General features: G+C 44.2%; 2 protein-coding genes across 7 annotated transcripts in view; both read right to left on the reverse strand.

Moving 5' to 3' along the window:
• The window catches only part of psph (phosphoserine phosphatase), a 5,566-nt gene extending 3,493 nt beyond the window's left edge, over positions 1–2,073 (reverse strand). Inside the window, exons 1-3 of one of the 3 annotated variants that reach the window (XM_016503285.1) lie at positions 1,882–2,073; positions 1,467–1,628; positions 1,104–1,238 (exon numbers count right to left, since the gene is read on the reverse strand). In XM_016503285.1, coding sequence (XP_016358771.1) covers positions 1,104–1,238; positions 1,467–1,606 — 275 coding nt within the window. In that variant the 5' untranslated portion in view covers positions 1,607–1,628; positions 1,882–2,073. Of the gene's footprint in view, positions 1–1,103; positions 1,239–1,466; positions 1,760–1,881 lie in introns of all 3 variants that reach the window. The other 2 variants (XM_016503284.1, XM_016503283.1) reach the window with 2 other exon arrangements.
• A 3,040-nt stretch (positions 2,074–5,113) lies between these two features.
• Positions 5,114–18,593, reverse strand: part of cep295 (centrosomal protein 295) — an 18,774-nt gene continuing 5,294 nt past the window's right edge. The window contains exons 7-32 of one of the 4 annotated variants that reach the window (XM_016503287.1): positions 18,408–18,591; positions 17,982–18,131; positions 17,662–17,901; positions 17,269–17,369; positions 16,478–16,645; positions 16,146–16,213; positions 15,853–16,066; positions 15,503–15,781; positions 14,903–15,056; positions 13,431–13,586; positions 13,189–13,347; positions 12,927–12,955; positions 12,269–12,365; positions 11,987–12,157; positions 11,774–11,911; positions 10,340–10,434; positions 10,166–10,260; positions 9,696–9,940; positions 9,460–9,546; positions 7,978–8,381; positions 7,194–7,325; positions 7,058–7,124; positions 6,817–6,981; positions 5,895–6,021; positions 5,635–5,734; positions 5,114–5,254 (exon numbers count right to left, since the gene is read on the reverse strand). In XM_016503287.1, the coding sequence (XP_016358773.1) occupies positions 5,216–5,254; positions 5,635–5,734; positions 5,895–6,021; positions 6,817–6,981; positions 7,058–7,124; positions 7,194–7,325; positions 7,978–8,381; positions 9,460–9,546; positions 9,696–9,940; positions 10,166–10,260; positions 10,340–10,434; positions 11,774–11,911; positions 11,987–12,157; positions 12,269–12,365; positions 12,927–12,955; positions 13,189–13,347; positions 13,431–13,586; positions 14,903–15,056; positions 15,503–15,781; positions 15,853–16,066; positions 16,146–16,213; positions 16,478–16,645; positions 17,269–17,369; positions 17,662–17,901; positions 17,982–18,131; positions 18,408–18,591 (3,864 nt within the window). In that variant the 3' untranslated portion in view covers positions 5,114–5,215. Of the gene's footprint in view, positions 5,255–5,634; positions 5,735–5,894; positions 6,022–6,816; positions 6,982–7,057; positions 7,125–7,193; positions 7,326–7,977; positions 8,382–9,459; positions 9,547–9,695; positions 9,941–10,165; positions 10,261–10,339; positions 10,435–11,773; positions 11,912–11,986; positions 12,158–12,268; positions 12,366–12,926; positions 12,956–13,188; positions 13,348–13,430; positions 13,587–14,902; positions 15,057–15,502; positions 15,785–15,852; positions 16,067–16,145; positions 16,214–16,477; positions 16,646–17,268; positions 17,370–17,661; positions 17,902–17,981; positions 18,132–18,407; positions 18,592–18,593 lie in introns of all 4 variants that reach the window. The other 3 variants (XM_016503288.1, XM_016503286.1, XM_016503289.1) reach the window with 3 other exon arrangements.

Genomic DNA, 18,593 nt, shown 5'->3' on the forward strand with positions numbered 1-18,593 from the left:
CAGCTCCAAGGCAAGGGGAAACTAATATGTGACATGTATTCCCACATAAAAGCATTTGAGGTGAAACTAGCACTGCTTGTGGGACAAGTGCAAAAGCAAGACTTCACTCATCTCCCCGTTACCCAAAGTCTCTCAGCTGAGAAACCAGTGGCTCCACTCCCAGCTGAAAAGTCCGTGGAAGCGCTGGAAATGCTGAAGGCGGAGTTTGACGTGCGATTCTGTGAGCTACATGTCCACGCTAAAGAAATCCGCCTTTTCCAGAACCCCTTTGCTGCCGACATTGTTGAAGCCCTGCCTTCTTATCAGTTTGAGTTGGCGGAGTTACAGAACTGTGATGTTCTGAAAGACGCATTTAAGCCCAACGGTCTCCTTGCCTTCTATGCTGCCCTCCCTAACGAGACATACCCAAACATCAGAAGGCATGCAATGAAGATGTTTATATGTCTCTTGAAAAGTAATCATTTGTCTGACTCTGTACGGTGCATAACAAAAACTATTCTAGCATTAGGAGGCATAATAAATACATTTAAAATCATAATAAAATCTCCACAATAATACTAGAAGTCACTCCGGCCCATGTATTTTTCTGTTACAAACCGACCCGCCCCCCATTAAAGGGACAATTATGTGGCCCTTGCAGAAAAGAGTTTGGGGACCCCTGGTCTATATAGTGTAGTGTATATGGTGTTTAGTGAATATAGTGTATATAGTGTATACAAGTGTATAGTGTAGAATATATATAGTATAGTGTATATAATGTATAGTAATGCATATTGTATATAGTGTATATTGTAAATAATGTATAGTATATTGTGTAGCCTATAGTGTATATAGTGTAAAGTGTATATATTCTAAATGTATAGTATGTAGTGTACATAGGGTAAAGTGTAATAATGTAGTGTATATAGTGTAAAGTGTAAATAGTGTATGAAGTGTATACCTTAATAGGATTGTTGTAAACATTACTGGCACCTTATAATTATTGATTTTAAATATAATTTATTATTGTTGTTGTTGTTGTGTATTGTGACTTTGGCAGTATTGTATATAAAATGAACCATTTTGAAGCATCTTTCCAGAAATGAGGATGGATACCAACTTACTTGATCCCTGGCGTCAGCTGAGGCGGGTGGTCAGTGATCAGCTTGTTGACTTGTTCCCTCGAGCACTTGATGATGGACAGACGCTCACTCAGAGCGGTGTGGAATGAGACAGAGCCGCCCATGGCCTTCAGAGTCCTGCGGACCAGAGATGTGCTGTCACACTCCACACTACACCGGCATCTGTACACTAGCTAGGCTGCTTGACCACACGTGTGAGTGAGTGTGTGTGTGAGTGAGTGTGTGTGAGTGAGTGTGTGTGAGTGAGTGTGTGTGAGTGAGTGTTTTGTGAGTGAGTGTGTGTGTGTGTGTGTGTGTGTGAGTGCGTGTGTGAGGTTCTGTGAGTATGAGAGCCGGTTTACTGACATCTCCGTGACCGCGTCTCCGACGCCGCAGAACTTGGCGAGCTCGTCGATGCCCTCCTCGCGGATCACGGTGCTGTCGACGTCGAAGCACACGGCGTCCGCGCACCGGAAGAGCTCCTGCGTCTGCGCCGCGGTGGTCATGCTGAGCTGGGCACGGGAGACACTGCAGGAGGAACACAGCAGCCGCGGAACCTGCGCTCATTTACAGAAGAGTCTCAGAGCGGCAGCGAGGCGTTAAACGCGTTCATTCATCCGAGCAGAGATGTTGCGTCAGCCTCAGGGGCTTCGTGCGCGCTGCACAAACAGTCATGCACAGCTCAGATCATATTCACTCACTTCCCACAACAACAAATAAACAAGACGCTGGATAGTTCGTGAGCTGTGTGACTTCACATGCTCTTATAAATGCGGTTTACCTGAATGCAGGAGCGGGAGAGAGGCGCCTCCGGCAGCCACAGAAGAGCTCGCTTCACTCGGCGAACAGCGGGCTCTGAGCCGGCCAATCACATCACACCCTCACTCAGCGACTGCTCTGATTGGTCAGGAGTCTCCAACAGGAAATACGACTCACGCGAATTTACTTTTTTACGTTCAGTATATAATTGAAGCATGCATCTTACAAAAAAACATTTATATCAATACCATTTCTAAATGTCTGTTTTTTTAATGGATTTAAAAATTAAGGTATGAATTATTAAAAGAACAAAAAACTTGTCAACCTCGTCTGTATGTTTTTTTTTCTTACCTAGTTTCTAATTTGTTTCCAATTAGAGTGGGTGGAAGGCACATCACATACTTTGTTTTATTAAGGTGTTAAATGTCAATATGCTCTATCACTCAGAGCTCCACCCACTCAATCCCGTGCTGAGATGAGCACGTGTGTGGAAGGCTTTCTGTAGTAGGTTTAAAGACAGTTTTACTGTTTTAAGACAACACATTTGAAAGTGTCTCTCAACACGTACACATTCTGGCCATGTTTGAACGTGTAATACTTTTTAAAGCTTACTTACCTCTAAATTTACCCACATATTAATTCTTTCTTTAGTTTATTGCAGCATTGCTTTACTGATGTCTACCATGTTAAAATAAATTAATTAGTGTTACAATGTAAATTAAGACTTTTCTATCTGAGAAATAACGTTGAACTAAACATCTAAATAGGACATGAGAGATCATTACATATAACTGACATCACACAACGAACCGATGCATTATCCCTCACGAACATGTTTGCATATGTGCATGCCATCGTGTCACATATGCAAATATCGTCTCAAATACAGCAACTTCATTGGCTGCCGTTTAAAGTCTGCTGGCTTTATTGGCCTTCCATACACATGAACCCCCTCAGGCTGGAATGCCTCGGATCATCAGCCAGTCATTCATATCTGCTGCCATGATACACATTCATTAATCAGAAAGTGCACTGATCTTCGGTGCGCTATAGACCTCACTCAGCCTGAGCTGTTATGTAAAAGCTCTTCTGCAATTGTTGTTACAGCTGGCACTGGTTTTCATTGTCTGTAAATCCAGGGTGTATCTGAGTTAGTTTTTCTCACAGTTGCGAGTTTACATCTCACAATGTAGTTATACAAGTTATGAACATTTACATTTAGCAGATGCTTTTATCCCAAGTGACTTGTGTTGCCTTGCTGCATGACCCACTTTCTCTTGAGACTCAGTTCTCGGACAGATGTCCTGACATTTTCCTTCAGCTTGCTGGTATAATTCAGAATTCATCGTTCCATCAGTGATGGCAAGCTGTCCTGCTCCAGATGCAGCTAAACGGGCCCAAACCATGATACTAGCACAGATGGGATGCGTTTCTTATGCTGGAATGCAGTGTTTTCCTTTCTCCAAACAAAATGCTTCTCATTTAAACAACAAAAAAAGTGGCTTTCTTCTTGCTGCTCTGCATTGCACACCATGATTGTTCTCCTGATGGTGGACTCCTGAACTTTAACATCAGCCAATGTGAAAAATACCTTTAGTTTATTAGGATTTACCCTGGGGTCCTTTGCGGCCTCGCAGACTATTACATGTCTTGCTTTTGGAATGATCTTTGCTGGTCAAACACTCCTTGGGAGAGTAACGATAGTCTTGAATTTTTCCATTTGTACACAAGCTGTCTGACTGGATTTGTGGAGTCTAAACTCTTTAGAGATGGTTTTGTAACCTTTTCCAGCCTGATGATCAACAGCAACTCTTTTTCTGAGGTCCTCACAGATCTCCTTTGTCCGTGCCATGATTCACTTCCACAAACATGATCAGACTTTGGTCATCTCACTGATTGAAAACACCTCTGAACAGATGGACTAGGAGTATATATTTTTGTCTCATTTGTTTGATTAAATTCTCTGAACTTGCAGGACTTGTGTGAGAACCTGATGATCTTTTGGGCCACTGAAGTAGTGAGGTTATCGAGCCCGTTTAAATGCTGAGAGAAAGACACCAGTGTGAAGGGATGTGTTAATGAGTGCAGGTACAACTGAAGAAGAAATGGCTTGAAGGAGATGAGATGGAATAGGATCAAGCGGACAAGTAGTAGGATGATTGGAAAGGATGAGTTTGTCTCAGAGAGTGAAGAGAAGGATGTGAACAAGTGTGTGTTTGACAGATTGTAGTGTGGAGAATTGTGCACTGATGGTTGTAATTTTATTAATGAAGAATGAAGAATGTGGCAAAGTCGTCAGCCGTTAGAGGGGCAGACAGTGTCTAAACAAGACGTCAGAGTGGAGCAGAGAGTGTCAGTAGCACTGTTAGCATCAAGAGATTATAACGGTTTAAGGGAACGAAGCGAAGATGAAGCCACAGCAGATAGCCGGGAGGGTGAGAGTGAGCGTAGGTTACGTTGAAAGATGACGTGGAGGAGAGTACCATCAGGGCATGGTGCCGAACACATACAGAGTTTCGTAACCATAGGCCAATGCGTTCGTAAAATATAGCATTTTAGGTCAAAATTCAAAATGGCCGACATGGGAAAATTGCACCGAATCTAAAGAGACCAGTTTTGCTATATTTTTCAGGAGTTACAAGCAAAAATATACATTTCATATCTCCTGACCACTAGGTGGCGCTGTGGCGAAACTGTGCAGGTAGCCTCAGGTCATGGTTATTAGAACACACACCAAGTTTGGTCTCAATACGTTAAAGCGTTGCGGAGATATAGCCTCATGTTCTTTTTTGCGTGCTCTTTGTCGAATTCATTCGCACATTATTCGAAAACGGTTTGACTAATCAACTTGAATTCCTTAACTTTTTGCCAGCATGGTCTGAAGATGATCTGAGCCAAATTGTGTGAAAATAAGACAAACCGTCTAGGACGAGCTCGGAAAAGTACGTTTTTCGAACTTTAAAAAAAATGTGGTGCTTGACCCCTAATTAATATTTAAGCCCAAAGAGATCTAAAACCACTACATTTAGTGGCGGCCCGTGTGAGGCTATCGAACACGGAGATCACTACAAGCAGCAGCAGTGTCCTCTGGTTTGAGCCACGTCTCTGTCAGGGCCATGAGGTTTAGTCTTGAATGACTTAATGGCATCTGCTTTGTTTACTGCAGACTGGTAATTCCAGAGACCAATAGGAAAAGAAAGTAGTGTATTATTATTCACAATCACACTGATGACTCAATTAAATTAAAACAGCATTTTACTTAAAATACACAACATACAGACAGAAATAAAATTGCTTGACACTTTAAAATCTGATTGAGACCAATAACAAACAGCAGCGATGAATCTCCAAGCACGTCAGCGGTTCAGTTTGGCCCTCAGTTTCTCCAGCGTCTTCTGCAAGAGATAAAGAATATCTGGCTTAACCTCAGTCATATTTCAGCCCACAAGCAAAGAAATGAAAAGATCCTCGTGAGGCAAATGTGAAGTGTGTGTGAAAGCTAAATCAGCTGCAGTAATTTGCTTGGTTTGGCAGCCAGTTCATGTGTGACAGTTCAGCGGACTGTGACCTGAGGGAAAACGAGTCATTTCGATGGGGATTTTGCAGACTATCTGAGGAATCTTCCTGTGCAAGGCTCCGTGTGACCAAACCCTTACGAAGATGTCTGGCATCAAGTTGATTTTGGGGTGAAACATGTTTTCAGTATTCATGAGACTCATCCGGTCTCAAGAGCTCCAGTATTGTGTGTTCCGAGTGTCCTGCTCACGCGTCTCACCCTCTGGAAGTCTCTGGCCTTCTCCCGGTTCTTAGCGTACGATTCCTGACGGCTCCGCAGCTCCTTCTTCTGTTTAACTTCCTCTAACTGATTGTACAATCTGAAAGAAAGTTCAGCCATAAACCTTTAAATGCAAAGCCAGAACTAACTACAGCAATCTGTTTCATGGTTGTCCTGAGATGTCATAAATCTCCCATCATTCCCCGTGCTGTAGCTGAATGGTCAAACACACAGAGCGGTGATGCTGAATGTGCAGGTACCTGTGTGTGCGGCGGTACATCGTAGCCTCCTCACAGCGTGTGTGTTCATCAGAGCAGATCCGCACCTCAGCCACGCGCTTCAGTCTGTCAGCTGGAAGCAGTCGTTGTGTGAGACGTGTGTATTCAGCTGAGGAGCGTGACATACGTATCGTCTACAATAACACTGTAGTCGCTTTAACAATATGGAAGCTGACATGATCAAGTATGACACACTGCAATAAACAATCTTATATAGTTTAGCAATATCACGTGAGCAGGAGTGTTTTTTTTTTTTCCATATCAACACTAATGTGAATGTCACTGATTAAAAAACAACAATAAAGTTGTTACATTTACTAAATGAATGCACATTTTGAATGCATAGTTTTAACCGATGCTTACTCGCTGACTTCTTCATTAAGAGTGACTTACCACCACCTACTGACACTTAGTTTCATATGCACGTTTTTTTATATTAATTTCATAACCGAATATTCAAACAAACTCAAATCATTGTTTATACAGTGTAAATGCATTCATGCCACCTGTATTGTGCATTAAACTGTGTAAATACATCTAAAATCCACTTTAGATTCAGCTTCTGTGCCACTTCTGCAGTGCAAAGATGGGTTTTGTTGGCACTGATTTCATGTGAGCCCAATAGTGTCTGTAATAGAATTTACTGATTAAATGTAAGAATTCAACGTAAGATGATGCATACATTTAATAATAATTAGGGAAAAAATGTCTAAATGAGCACAAAAACAAACTAAATATTGTCTAAAGGCAAAAAAAAGTGTCATCTAGGGATGCACCGATGCACATTGTGTTCGGTGCATCCCTAATGTCATCTAATTATTATTATTATCTGCAAAAATCACAAACAACAACAAAGAAGCTCTCTCATGGTTTGGCAATCTGACAGCAGCAGGGCTCAGGTCACCTGTGTGTGGTTTAGGATCTGTGCGTCCTGTGGCTCTGGACACTTTCTGGACAGCTGTGGTTTTTCTGGCTTTGATCTGGGCGGCTCTGAGCGCTGACCTCTGAGCGAGACGATCCCGCCGGCGCTGCTGCGGAGCAGACGAGCTCTGAAACTCCAGCAGCATCACTGCAACACACAGAGTCACGTGACACTCAGCCTACACAAACACACCTGTGCGAGTCGAGAGCAGCGGGTCACCCACCAGCATGAGGGAATGCCGCCTCTGGCCGCTCTGATTGGCTGTCGTCCGAACGGCTCTGTGATTCGCCCTACAGGAGACAGCACTCATTAGCTCTGAATGACACGCATGCAGCAGCAGCACACACACAGACCCTCACCACTTCCTGTGCAGCACTTCCTGTGTCTGGCGTCTGTGTGAGGGTGAGCTCAGGATCCTGTAGTGTTGACTCTGGCAGACTGATGAAGGAGATGGTGGACTCCTCCAGGATGCCCTTCACGTCACCCGCCGCCTGAGACACAACCACAGTCATGTGAACGACGCTCACACGGAGCCAAACTCACGAGAGCGTCATCTGACTCCTGTTACTCGCTGCAGACTGTTAGTGGTCTGTATGGTTTCAACAATGCAAATCACCCTCATGTCATTCCAAACCTGTATGCATTTCTATCTTTATGCGAGATATTTTGACAAACACTGGCATCCAAACAACACTGGTTCTCATGTAAATGCAAAGGCTGATTGGAAATGCACATTTATTCTCTGCCAGCAGGAGGCGCTGTCGGAGCAGCAGAAATACAGAGCAGCACAGCACTGGACTCTGAAACCTGCAGCGCTCATATTTATTCAATTAAATCACAGCCTTTTGAAGTTTAATCGTCTCATTAAGCCGTATCTCAATTCTGGTCTTTCCGTCCCCAAATTTAACCTCCTGAAATCATAATTAAATTTAGTTGTTTCAAATTTAAGTCCATAAAAATAAAGTCTTAAACTCTATCAGGGTTTCTGCGGGTCCTTTAAAAGTTTATCTAGGTGTGTGTTCATATTTCTTGCAGCTCAACTACAGAAACAGGTCACCTAAAGCACAAACCTTCACACTGGCGCTGAATCATTACACAGGCACTACCGCAGTATGGCGAGGTGTTTATAACGTCAGACTCTACCTGTGCTCGCTCTAAGAGCTCGGTCAGGTGCGGCGGCGGCTCCGAGCTCACTTCCTGTGGTGCATCTTCCTGTAGAGCGGGCTTGAGAGGGGAGCGTGGCATGAGGCTCACGTCTGCAGCAGTGGGTGGAGCCACAGCATCGGTGTCACAGAGAGACTCGTGGGTAAAAGAGAGCGCATCCATGGATATCTGCAGGTCTGACTGAGACTGAAGCAGCGTGTCGACTCTGAGATGCTGCAGGGATGTTAGGGACTGATCTGTGGACTCCAGCCAGTCAGAGGCTTCAGCATCATGTGCGCCACACGGTTCTGCTTCCAGCGGGACGCAGAGAGCCGTCGAACAGTCTGCCGTCTCATTGGTGGTGACGTCAGAAGGCAGAGGAAGAAACAGATCTGATGCATCATCTACAACACAGAAAACACAACATGCATCAGCTCCACTAAACACCAGAACTAACTGTGAATAGTTTCTCATTCAGCCAAAAAACAAAACAAAACCAAAACTAAAGTTTATTTAATAATTAATTTACTGAATAAATCAACACTCAAATAAAAACCGAGTCGTATATTATTTAAATCACACACAACGCAGTTTTATATCAACTTTTCAATTCACGGTTGCAATAAAAATGGCAGCTATTATGAATTGTTTACATGCCAGGAGACATCACTGACAGGTTAAGAAAAATATAATGAATATGTAATATAGTGCATATGTTTCGCAAAATGCAAACTGACTATCGAGTTTATGGTCATCGAAAGTCTTTCCTGAGGTAAATGTGATGTTATTGTTCACAAGCTATTTTGTTTCACTGATGTCTTTCTGCAGTTTGATTGATCGATTACATAACAGATTCATGATTTCAGTAAGTTGTTCTGTTTCTTCTGATGTTCATTATTTGCTGCTGTAACTAGTAGAAGAGGAAGAGGTGATCGCTTCACTAGCTATCTGTCAACACACTTTAAAGAGCAGCAAAACAGCATTTATTGCTTGTGATAAAATTAACAGAATTTGAAAGCGGAGACTTTGTTTTATATCAGAAGCTTATTGTGATTATTGTGAAGGGAGGCGCTACAAAGAATGTTTACTGAAGTTTTGTTCATGCATCAACAGAAAACAGCATAGACTAGAAGACTGGTTCATTGAAACGGTAAAACTGATATTGTTAATCCAGCACTAGCGTCCTCACAGCTGACAGGTTGTGTGCATGAAACAGTGACAGTCAAAACACACCACTGGGGAAATGCTACTTAAGCATCACTGTCTCAGTCAATGATTTTGGCCCTCCAAAACTATTTCTGAAACTGAATTATTACTGAAATATGCATTATTAATAATCACTGCTGGTTAGCTTAAGAACTATCAACAGAGCAGTGCCTTAACGCACTGTAATAGTTTATACTATAAAACAAGTGCAGGAGTGTGTGAGGAATATCTTCAGCGCTCTGCCTCGTGAGAACTGTGGTGTTTTCTGTCATTTACCCTGTGGGCCGTCAGTCAGAGCATCATCGCTCATCATCTGTGACACTGACGGCTGGAGCGATGAGCCGACCTCAGCGGGTCCTGCAGCTGAACAAACACCAGCACAGTCAGAGCAATGGAACACAGCACACACACAGACTCACACACACACACTCACACACTCACTCACTCACTCACTCACAGACACACACACACTCACTCGGACACACACAGACACACTGAAGCCCCATCATCACCTGTGCTCTGAGTCACTTCCTCCGGTCCATCGGCGAGGACGCTGCTCTGATCAAACACCTGAGACGAACCCATATCTGACGCTTTACCAATCAACTGGCTGAACGCAGACTGATCAGGAGAGGGTAACTGATCTTCAGCGCTCGAGTGTGTGCGTCGAACGTGACTGGTCCGGTTCTGCCTCACAATGGACTCGTTCAGGTGTCTGTCCTGATCACGACACACAGAGGATGACAGACGAGACGGTAAAACTGAGTTTCAAATCATTGTTTACTTCATTACTTTTCTCTCTCTGGGAAAAAAAAGTCCGTACGCATGGGTCAGAGTTTGCGTGCAGGTGCGCAAATTTTCCCGTCAAGTTTGTTTTTATAAATCCCACCTTTTGCGCAGGAAGTGGCGTACGGCTCTTCCAGGGCAGGTTTTGTGCGTGCGCAATGGTTATAAATGAGGCCCCTGATCATGATGAGATGGATCAGCAGGCGTGGTGCCGTGACCCTGCTCGCTCTGTCTGATGGATAACTGATCAGAGAGGCGCTCAAGGATCCGGTTTACAGTCTCGCTCCAGCCCTAACAGGATCCAGCAGAGATTAGCATGGAAAGATACGCGGGAACAGAGTCAGGAGAATTAAACATGCACAAACGGTACCTGAGCTCTAGTGCTCTGATCATCTCGCACTGCATCTCTCGATGATGAAGAGGAAGAGTCGATGTCTGGATGAGGCAGTAGCGGCTGGAAAACACCTGGAGAAAGAATAAGACTCTTCAGCCCAAAGTATACAGTGCTTGTCCACGTTCAGAGTGTAACTTCCATTAGCAGCACAGGCCGCTGATGTCCACACAAAGTCAGATTTGCTAGCACCACCAGCAGCTCAAATCTGCATGTTCACAGATTTGATGAAGAGCATGGCAAAAATGGACATACGGCTCTCTCCCTGCAATGCTTTAGCGCAGGGTTCCTCAAATCTTGCCCTGGAGGGCCAATGTGCTGCAGAGTTTAGCTCCAACCCTGATCAAACTCAGCTACCTGTGATTTTCTAATGAGCCTGAAGACATTGATTAGCATGCTCAGGTGTGTTTGATTAGGGTTAGAGCTAAACTCTGCAGGAAAGTGGATCTCGTGGGCCAGATTTGAGGATCCCTGCTTTAGCGTATTCAGGCCAAACAGTGCGTGTTATGACAACCATTCCAGCAGTTTCAGCACGGCACCACCTAGTGATCAGGAGATATGAGAAATAATTTTTCTAACTTTGAACAGTGTGACCCAAAAGTACAAGACTCTGGTCTCTTGATTCAGAGCAGCAAACTGAAATCAAATTATATAAAATTGTCCCATGTCTGCAATTTTGGGCACTGGCCATTTTAAATTTTGATGTAAAATGCTACATTTTATGAACACATTGGCATATTGTTACAAAAGATGGGATGTGTCATCAGCCCCATGTTATTCTAAAGGTACTCAGTTTCAGGACAGCGCTGCCATGTGGTCAAAAAGTGTTTTGCCTGCCATGGTCTTGACCGAATCCTTGGGTCATACTGATATACTCTTTTTATATATATATATATATTCAATTATGAAATAATCTGCCAAAATTCCTGTCCGCTATTTTCAGACAGTTGGTCTGAATTTTCGCAAATTCAACTCCGATCATCTTCAGATCATGCCTGCAAAAAGGTTTCATGTTGAGACTACATTTTTACTGCTTACCACATCAACAAATTGATGATGTCAAAATGCATCTGTACAATGCTTTAGCATATCGACAGCAAACTTTGTGTCACTGTCACCCAACACGGACCACACCACATCAGTCTGGGTGCAGCGTTACCAATTAGTCAAAAGTGATAAGCAATTGTGTCACATTACAAGCGCATTTATGGTTCATCAACGAGTCAGATGCTCCTGCTGTGCTCGTTTAGCAATTATCGCACAAGAGGCAAATGTTACTTGCCTCCATATATTTTATGAATTAATTTATTACGTAACCAATTGCAAGTACAATGAAGTGACTAATTAAAATCAACCCATGTGTATGACTAGCAGATGGAACTGGAGGTCAAAGGGCAGAGGAAGTGAGGTCACCTGAGAGCTCGGTGCTGGACAGAGCTGCGGCTGAACTCAGAGAGCTCCTGTGCTCCGCTGCATCTCCATCACGCAGTGAACACTCCTCCTGAAGCGCACTGGACCAGGACTGAGACGCTGAACTGGTGTTCACCGCACCTGCACACAGCACAAGTGAGCATATCTGCTTCCTGCACACGCTTGACATGCTAAACTAACCCATGACATGTTTACCTGAGGTCACTCCTGCGTGTCTCAGTGAAGCGTTCAGCTCTTTGCTGTATTTATCTATGATCTGCTGCACAGAGTCTCTCATTTCCTGTGCCTGGGCAGCGGTCATGTGACAGGAACTGGATTTGGGTGACGGGCCACACACATCAGGCTCGGTGCAGAGATGAGACGCTTCTGAGAAAAAAAATGCAGACGTGAGCTCTGCTCAGAAACAGACCCTCGTACAGGACTGATCCAGATGCTTCCAGAACAAACTCTGAATGTGAATATAATGATTAAACACACCTGAAATAGCGTAACTGGGCTCATGGTCACTGGTGGAGTAGCTTCCTGTCGAGATCGTAGTGGATGAGAGGTAGTCTGGATCAACAGCACCAAAGCACTAGCAAACAAACACAGAGCGGATTTACACACCGTGATTACACACACACACACACACACACACACACACATGCTTGCAGGAAAAAAATGCTTAGAGGATTAAGTGGCTAGAAATAGTGGAGTCTTCAACTGACCCAGAATCAGATCTTAGTACAGGTATGCGACAGAAAAGCCCTCAGGGAAACACAAGCTAATACACACATCGTCTGCAAAGGCGATGTCCAGTGTCCAAACTATCAGTGCAGAGGGGCGTATTCACACCATTTTCTGCTATTCTCTGAGCTCAGTTCAAGTGTAGAGACCTTCATTATCATACACGCGTTATTCACATGTACTTTAGGTACAAAACACTATCATCATTGCTCAGACACAGACACACACAGACACACACAGACACACACAGACAGCTTCTCTTGGCATAATCACTGGTGTGACGCACGCTCAGATTTGGCTAGATTTCATCACTGATCCGCACAGCTGTGGATCTCAGAGGAGCCGCCAGTGAGGTCATGTGCGTCACACCAGCAGATGATCGTCGCTGAGACACTGACCACAATCTTACCTCTCGCTGGTGATTCATACTGGATGGACCTAAGAAGTGAACAGGATTAGAAGAGTTTTAGCAATTAAGCATTTTAAATAACTGAAGGTCATCAAGTCAAAATGAAGTCACCCACACAACAGAGACAGATTTCTAACAAACACACTGCATTTCTTGAACCGCTGTCGCTGAGCCTCCAGCTCGGTTCTGCACATCACACAGCTTTCCAACTTTAGTGCATAGTGAGAAACCAGCAGAAACAGATGAATGTGTCGTTTCTTACTCGCTGAGGCTGTGGAGTCACACAGGAGCATTTCTCTCCAGGACATGCGGCTGATTCTGCCCGTGACCTGTGACCTTTGACTCACGCTGTGACCGTCTTCAGAGGAGACGGCGGGCAGAGACGTGCTGCTGGACTCGCTCACATCAACAGACTGCAGCTCTGCAGGAGCCAATCACAGAGCACAAACTGGTCACATGAGGTCAGACACACATCCTGGATGAGGATATGAGGTGCTCGCGTACCTGTGTCCAGGCTGATGTTGACTGGAGTGTCCACTTCCTGTATAGCACTGAGTTCATGCTGCTCCATCTGCTGTAAGAAGGCCAAACGGGCAGGAGGACGAGACACTGGTGGCTTCACTCTCCCACGATGCACTGGGGCTGGATCATATACAGAGCCTACAAAATACATCCAGCACCATTATAGTGCATGTTGACTATTGCTTTTTAAATCAATTTTAGCCCATATTAATTTTCATGAGAATGTATCAATTCTTAAATCAAGATCTTTTAGTCAGCACTGTTTTCTGTTTATGCGCAAACAAAACATCACTAAACATTATTTGTAGCACTCCTGATATTCAATAATTGCGATAAACTTTGTGTTTTGTTACTTTTGATATGAAACCGTCTCAGCTTTCAAATTCTGTACATTATCACAAATGCAAACAATAAATGTGGTTTTGGTGCTCTTTAACGTGGCGTGACGGATCTCTTCCTCTTTACTACTAGTTACAGCACCAAATAAACAAACTATGTGACATACCATTACATTTACCTCAGGAAAGCCATTCAATGCCCATAACTCCAAACTAAGCTAGGATAAAAATAATTCCAGAGAAGAGCATTTTGATAAAAAAAAGCACTATATTAGATTTACAACATTTTTAATTAATGTGTTAAGTGTCATAATTATGTAATGTTCGAATAAATGTCATAAAACAAGTGTTTAGTCACAGTTTAAATGTTTATATTTCAAGGACAAATTGGTTTAGAAGCAATTGTATAATTAAATATAAAAATTGCCTTATCGGCATTTGTATTCAACCCTGAGAGTTTTTATTCGAGGGTCACTAATAATAATAATAAATAAATAAATAAATAAATAAATCTCAAATAAATAGTAAACGATTTTAATAGTGTAGACTATCGTACTACTGACAAGGTTCCCTGAATAGTTTACAGCTTTACAGAGAAAAATGTACATGTGCTGTACTTGATACTAACAAAATTAATCTACAGAATCAAGAGCTCATGAAACAGAATTAAACGGACCGTGTGATCTGTGTCATTACCCAGCCCTGTGTGTGTGTGTACAGGTTTTTCTAAACTGGTGGGGACTTAAACCTGAATACACTCAGACTCATGGGGACTTGCGTCACTGTGAGGAGCTAAATTGAGGTTCCCATGGGTACAGAAGCTTATAAATCATACAGAATGAGTTTTTTTGAGATTGTAAAAATGCAGAAAGTTTCCTGTAAGGGGTAGGTTTAGGTGTAGGGTTGGTGTAGGGCAATAGCACATACAGTTTGTACAGTATGAAAACTATTACGCCTATGGAGAGTCCCTACAAGGATAGCTGACCAGACTGAGTGCGTGTGTCTGTGTCCGCGTGTGTGTGTGTCTGTCTGTCTGTCTGTCAAGTCACCTTTATTTATATAGCGCTTTTAACAATACAATGTGTGTCTGCGTCTGTGTCGGAGCACTCAGTTTACCGTCTGAGAGGAGTGTTGTAGTGAGTGTGGCTCTGTCCCGTTGGCTGGGTGCTGTCGAGGGTTCAGTGTGGCCGTTAGCTTCCTCAATGGTATTTAGCAAAGTGCTCAAAGTCGTCCGGTCTGTCTGAACATCACTGAAGCTCAACGCTGAACCCTGCCAGAAGAACAGCACTTTACTGTAGGACTCAACGATGTGATGCACAGTTCAAAACACTTCAAAAAATACTGATTCAAAAACACCGTTGGCTTGAACACACCTTTAGGTTTTCAATTTCCAAATTAAAATCCTGTTTCATATTTTTGTGACATTAAAAAAAAAAAATCTCTTGGTCAAATAACACTTGAAAGAACACAGTGGAAAAAAAGTCACTCATATAGTTTTAGAATGACATGAGGGTGTGTACATGACAGTTTCATTTTTAGGCGAATTATCTCGTCAACAAGAGTCAAGACTGTTGTATAGTTTTTGTTTCAAATTTATTTACTGGTGAACTCTGTGCTTGCGCTTGGTGAAAACAAACAAACATGAAAAATACACCAGAAACTTTTGCTGTCCCAGAGAGCATCTGAAAAGTGGTTGGCCGGTCAGGTGAGGTTTACCTGTCTGTCTGCTGTGATCAGAGCCTGCAGGAAGTCTCTCTGTCTCCTCAGCTCCTGTCTGTCTGCCTCCACACACGGCTCACTCTGAAGCTGCGTCACTGATGTCTGGACCGGACCGAAGGAAGACGCCGTCACTGAAGCACTGATCTCAGCGGACCGCGGCACTGCATGATGCTGGCGGCTGCGCAGGAGCTCCAGAAGCACAGAGGGGGGAGGAAGAGGAACACGGTCTTCCTGTCCATCCTGCGGTGAGCTGGACTCAGATCCAGAGGGGTTTGGCTGCTGAGGAAAACAGACGCTGTGAGGTTGGCGGATGTCGAGGACGGCGGCGTGACTTGTTTCACACTAACCTGTGACGGAGCAGGAGCTTTTCCTGGATGGAGGACATGAGGATCAGGGTGGAGAACGAGAGGAAGTGCAGGGCTGTGGGCAGATCGTGTCTCCAGAGGAACGGAAGGCTGCGGTAGTGCTGCTGATGTGCTGCCACTGGTGTATCGTAACTTCAGAGTACGCTGATATTCCTCCAGCCGTCGACGAGCTTCTGCAACACACTTCTTATGAAGTCTGTAGAGAAGAGCGCAGGCAAACAGTCACACACAGGCTGCATCACGTGTATCACTGCTGCAGTGTGTTTCAGTCGGACCTGTTCTGCTCCAGGAGCCTCTGCTGGTACTGATGGAGTCTCTGCGTATGCGTGACATCTGGCTTAACCTACAACAATGTTGAGTTAGAAAGACCGTTCACCCAAAACAAAAAAAAATAAAATAAAATTTGTATTAAATTAAATAAAAAAATAATAATTCCTGTCATCATTTACTCACTATTCCTTTAACATAACGTCAATGCCATTATCACAATATTTTCAAAATTTACAGGAAAATATACACATTTTTACGGAAAGGTGAGCATTAATAAAATCAACTTAAAAACTCAACAGTATATGGTTCACGCTCCTTTTGGTGTGAATGAGCGCACCTCTGCAGGCGGTTCAGGAAGTGCTGTGCTCTGCCTGTGAGCAGCTTCCTGCAGTGTGGCGCTGGTGTGCGGAGTGTCTCTCAAGCGCTGCTCGAGCTCACGGCGTTTCTCCTCCAGCTCCTCCAGCAGAGCCAGCTGCTCCTGCTGCCGTCTCAACAGCACCTCCACCTACAGAGTACAGCGAGATCATGTTACCCACACAGACAAGAAAACATCTCTGTGCTATGCTGCAGTCTCTCTCTTCTCATACGAACACAGTTAGAATGGTCAACAACATCTTGTGCCTACCAACCGCTACCAATTGTTGTAAAAATGGTCTTCAGTATTATTGTTCTGGTAACATAAGACTCTTAAAAGATGGCAAGAAACTCCAGAGTCTTAATTTATTGCTAGATCTGTTTCTTACAGGATTTGTACATATTTTAGCAATACATTTCCATAACTTGACACTATATTCATGACCTAATGTCCACGCAGAGAACATATCAACACATCACTGAATATTATAATTTATTTAACCAATATTAAACGGGTCCAGTCTAACAGTAGCATTCAGGTACAGAAATTTAAATATTTCTTGTCCATGTATTTATTAATCTGGTAAGTGCGATATCAGAGCATGCTGGCGTCCTCATGAGGTCTGAGCTCAGTTCAAGTGTAGGCACCTTCATAGAGCGCATGTGTGTTTCACAAGCACTTCAGGAAGAGTAGAGTCTCATCACAGCTCAGCCGCTTGAACACGCTCTTAATGATCGACTGTGATCCAAACAGACAGTGATGGCCTAACTCACATGGGTCGGCTGGTCCGTGTGTGCTCTCCTCTCGCTCTCCACCCGCTCCTCCACCGGCAGCACCGATCCTGCCACCACGGCTTCATCACTAATATCAGGAGCTGAGGAACGAGATCAGAGGAGAAATCATAACGAGCCCCTACACAACAACGCAAGGCAGCTGGATTATAAAAAAATAAATACATTGAAAAATAAAAGAAACAAATGTAGTAATTCACACTCTTAAAGGGTCAGTTCAACCAGGAAAGCTCATGCACTGTGTAAGATGCCCTTTAGGCTGTTCTGTTTGTTAGGATATTGGTGTAGAAACACTTGATGTCAAGAAAGCTTCACTCATAATGTTTCTGCTTTGAACTGGTGTAACATTTCGCAGAAGTGAAGCTGAATGCTTACCGTCCTCAGTGTGTGTTGTGCTGGGCGTCTGCTGCTCTAAACTGCCTCCTGAAGCTTTTTCCTGGCTGCTTAAAGATCCTGTTTCAACACTCAAGGCTTCCTCCTGTGTGTCTGCATCACGTGACGTCACTGGCGTGTCTGTGGTCTGCTGACGGCTCCTCTGATCTCTCTGCCTCCTGATGCGCTCCAGCAGTCTGCTCAGAGCCCGTCTGCCCGCGTCAGCCGGAGGAGCAGAGGATGCTGCCGAAACATAACCGAGAATAGCACTAAAGTTTAGATCTCGACTGCTGTCCCATCAGGTGACGTGATCGGCTGCCCACCTGCTGTTTCAGTGCCTGGGGTCTCGGCCTCCTCCCCTTCAGGTGCACATTCAGGGTCAAGGGTCACATCCAGCTCCTCATCATGACTAGAGGCGGACAGAGGAGGAAGAGGTTCAGGTACCAGCTGCATCACCAAGTCACCTTTGACCTCTGGAGAAGTGCACATGATGGAGACACGTTAACATCACATGCTCTCCACAACAACACACAGAAGAACAGCACACACACACACACACACACACACACACACACACACACACACACACACACACACACGAGTGCTCAGTCAACAAGTGCTGCAGGACAACACGCTCTGACGTTTAATATGTTATTGGTCTAATCATATCACCACTCATAGTTTCCCCTTCCATTCTGGGGAACATGTGTATTGATGTGGTGGTGTTTCAGTGAAGTGAGAGCACATACTGCGCTCCTCTGTGCAGACGTCCTGAAAGGCGATCTCGAGCTCCCGCTGCTGCTCGTCCCGCAGCTCTTGCTGTCTGTAGAGAGGCTGGAAGATCTGCGCTGGGACGGTGTTCACTTCCTGTCTGCGGCGCAGGAGATCAGCCTGTTGCAGACGCTCCAGCTCACAGAGCAGCCGCGCGCGATCCT

Source organism: Sinocyclocheilus anshuiensis, unplaced genomic scaffold (genome assembly GCF_001515605.1).
Source record: "Sinocyclocheilus anshuiensis isolate Anshui unplaced genomic scaffold, SAMN03320099.WGS_v1.1 scaffold1570, whole genome shotgun sequence".
Lineage (NCBI taxonomy): Eukaryota > Metazoa > Chordata > Actinopteri > Cypriniformes > Cyprinidae > Sinocyclocheilus > Sinocyclocheilus anshuiensis.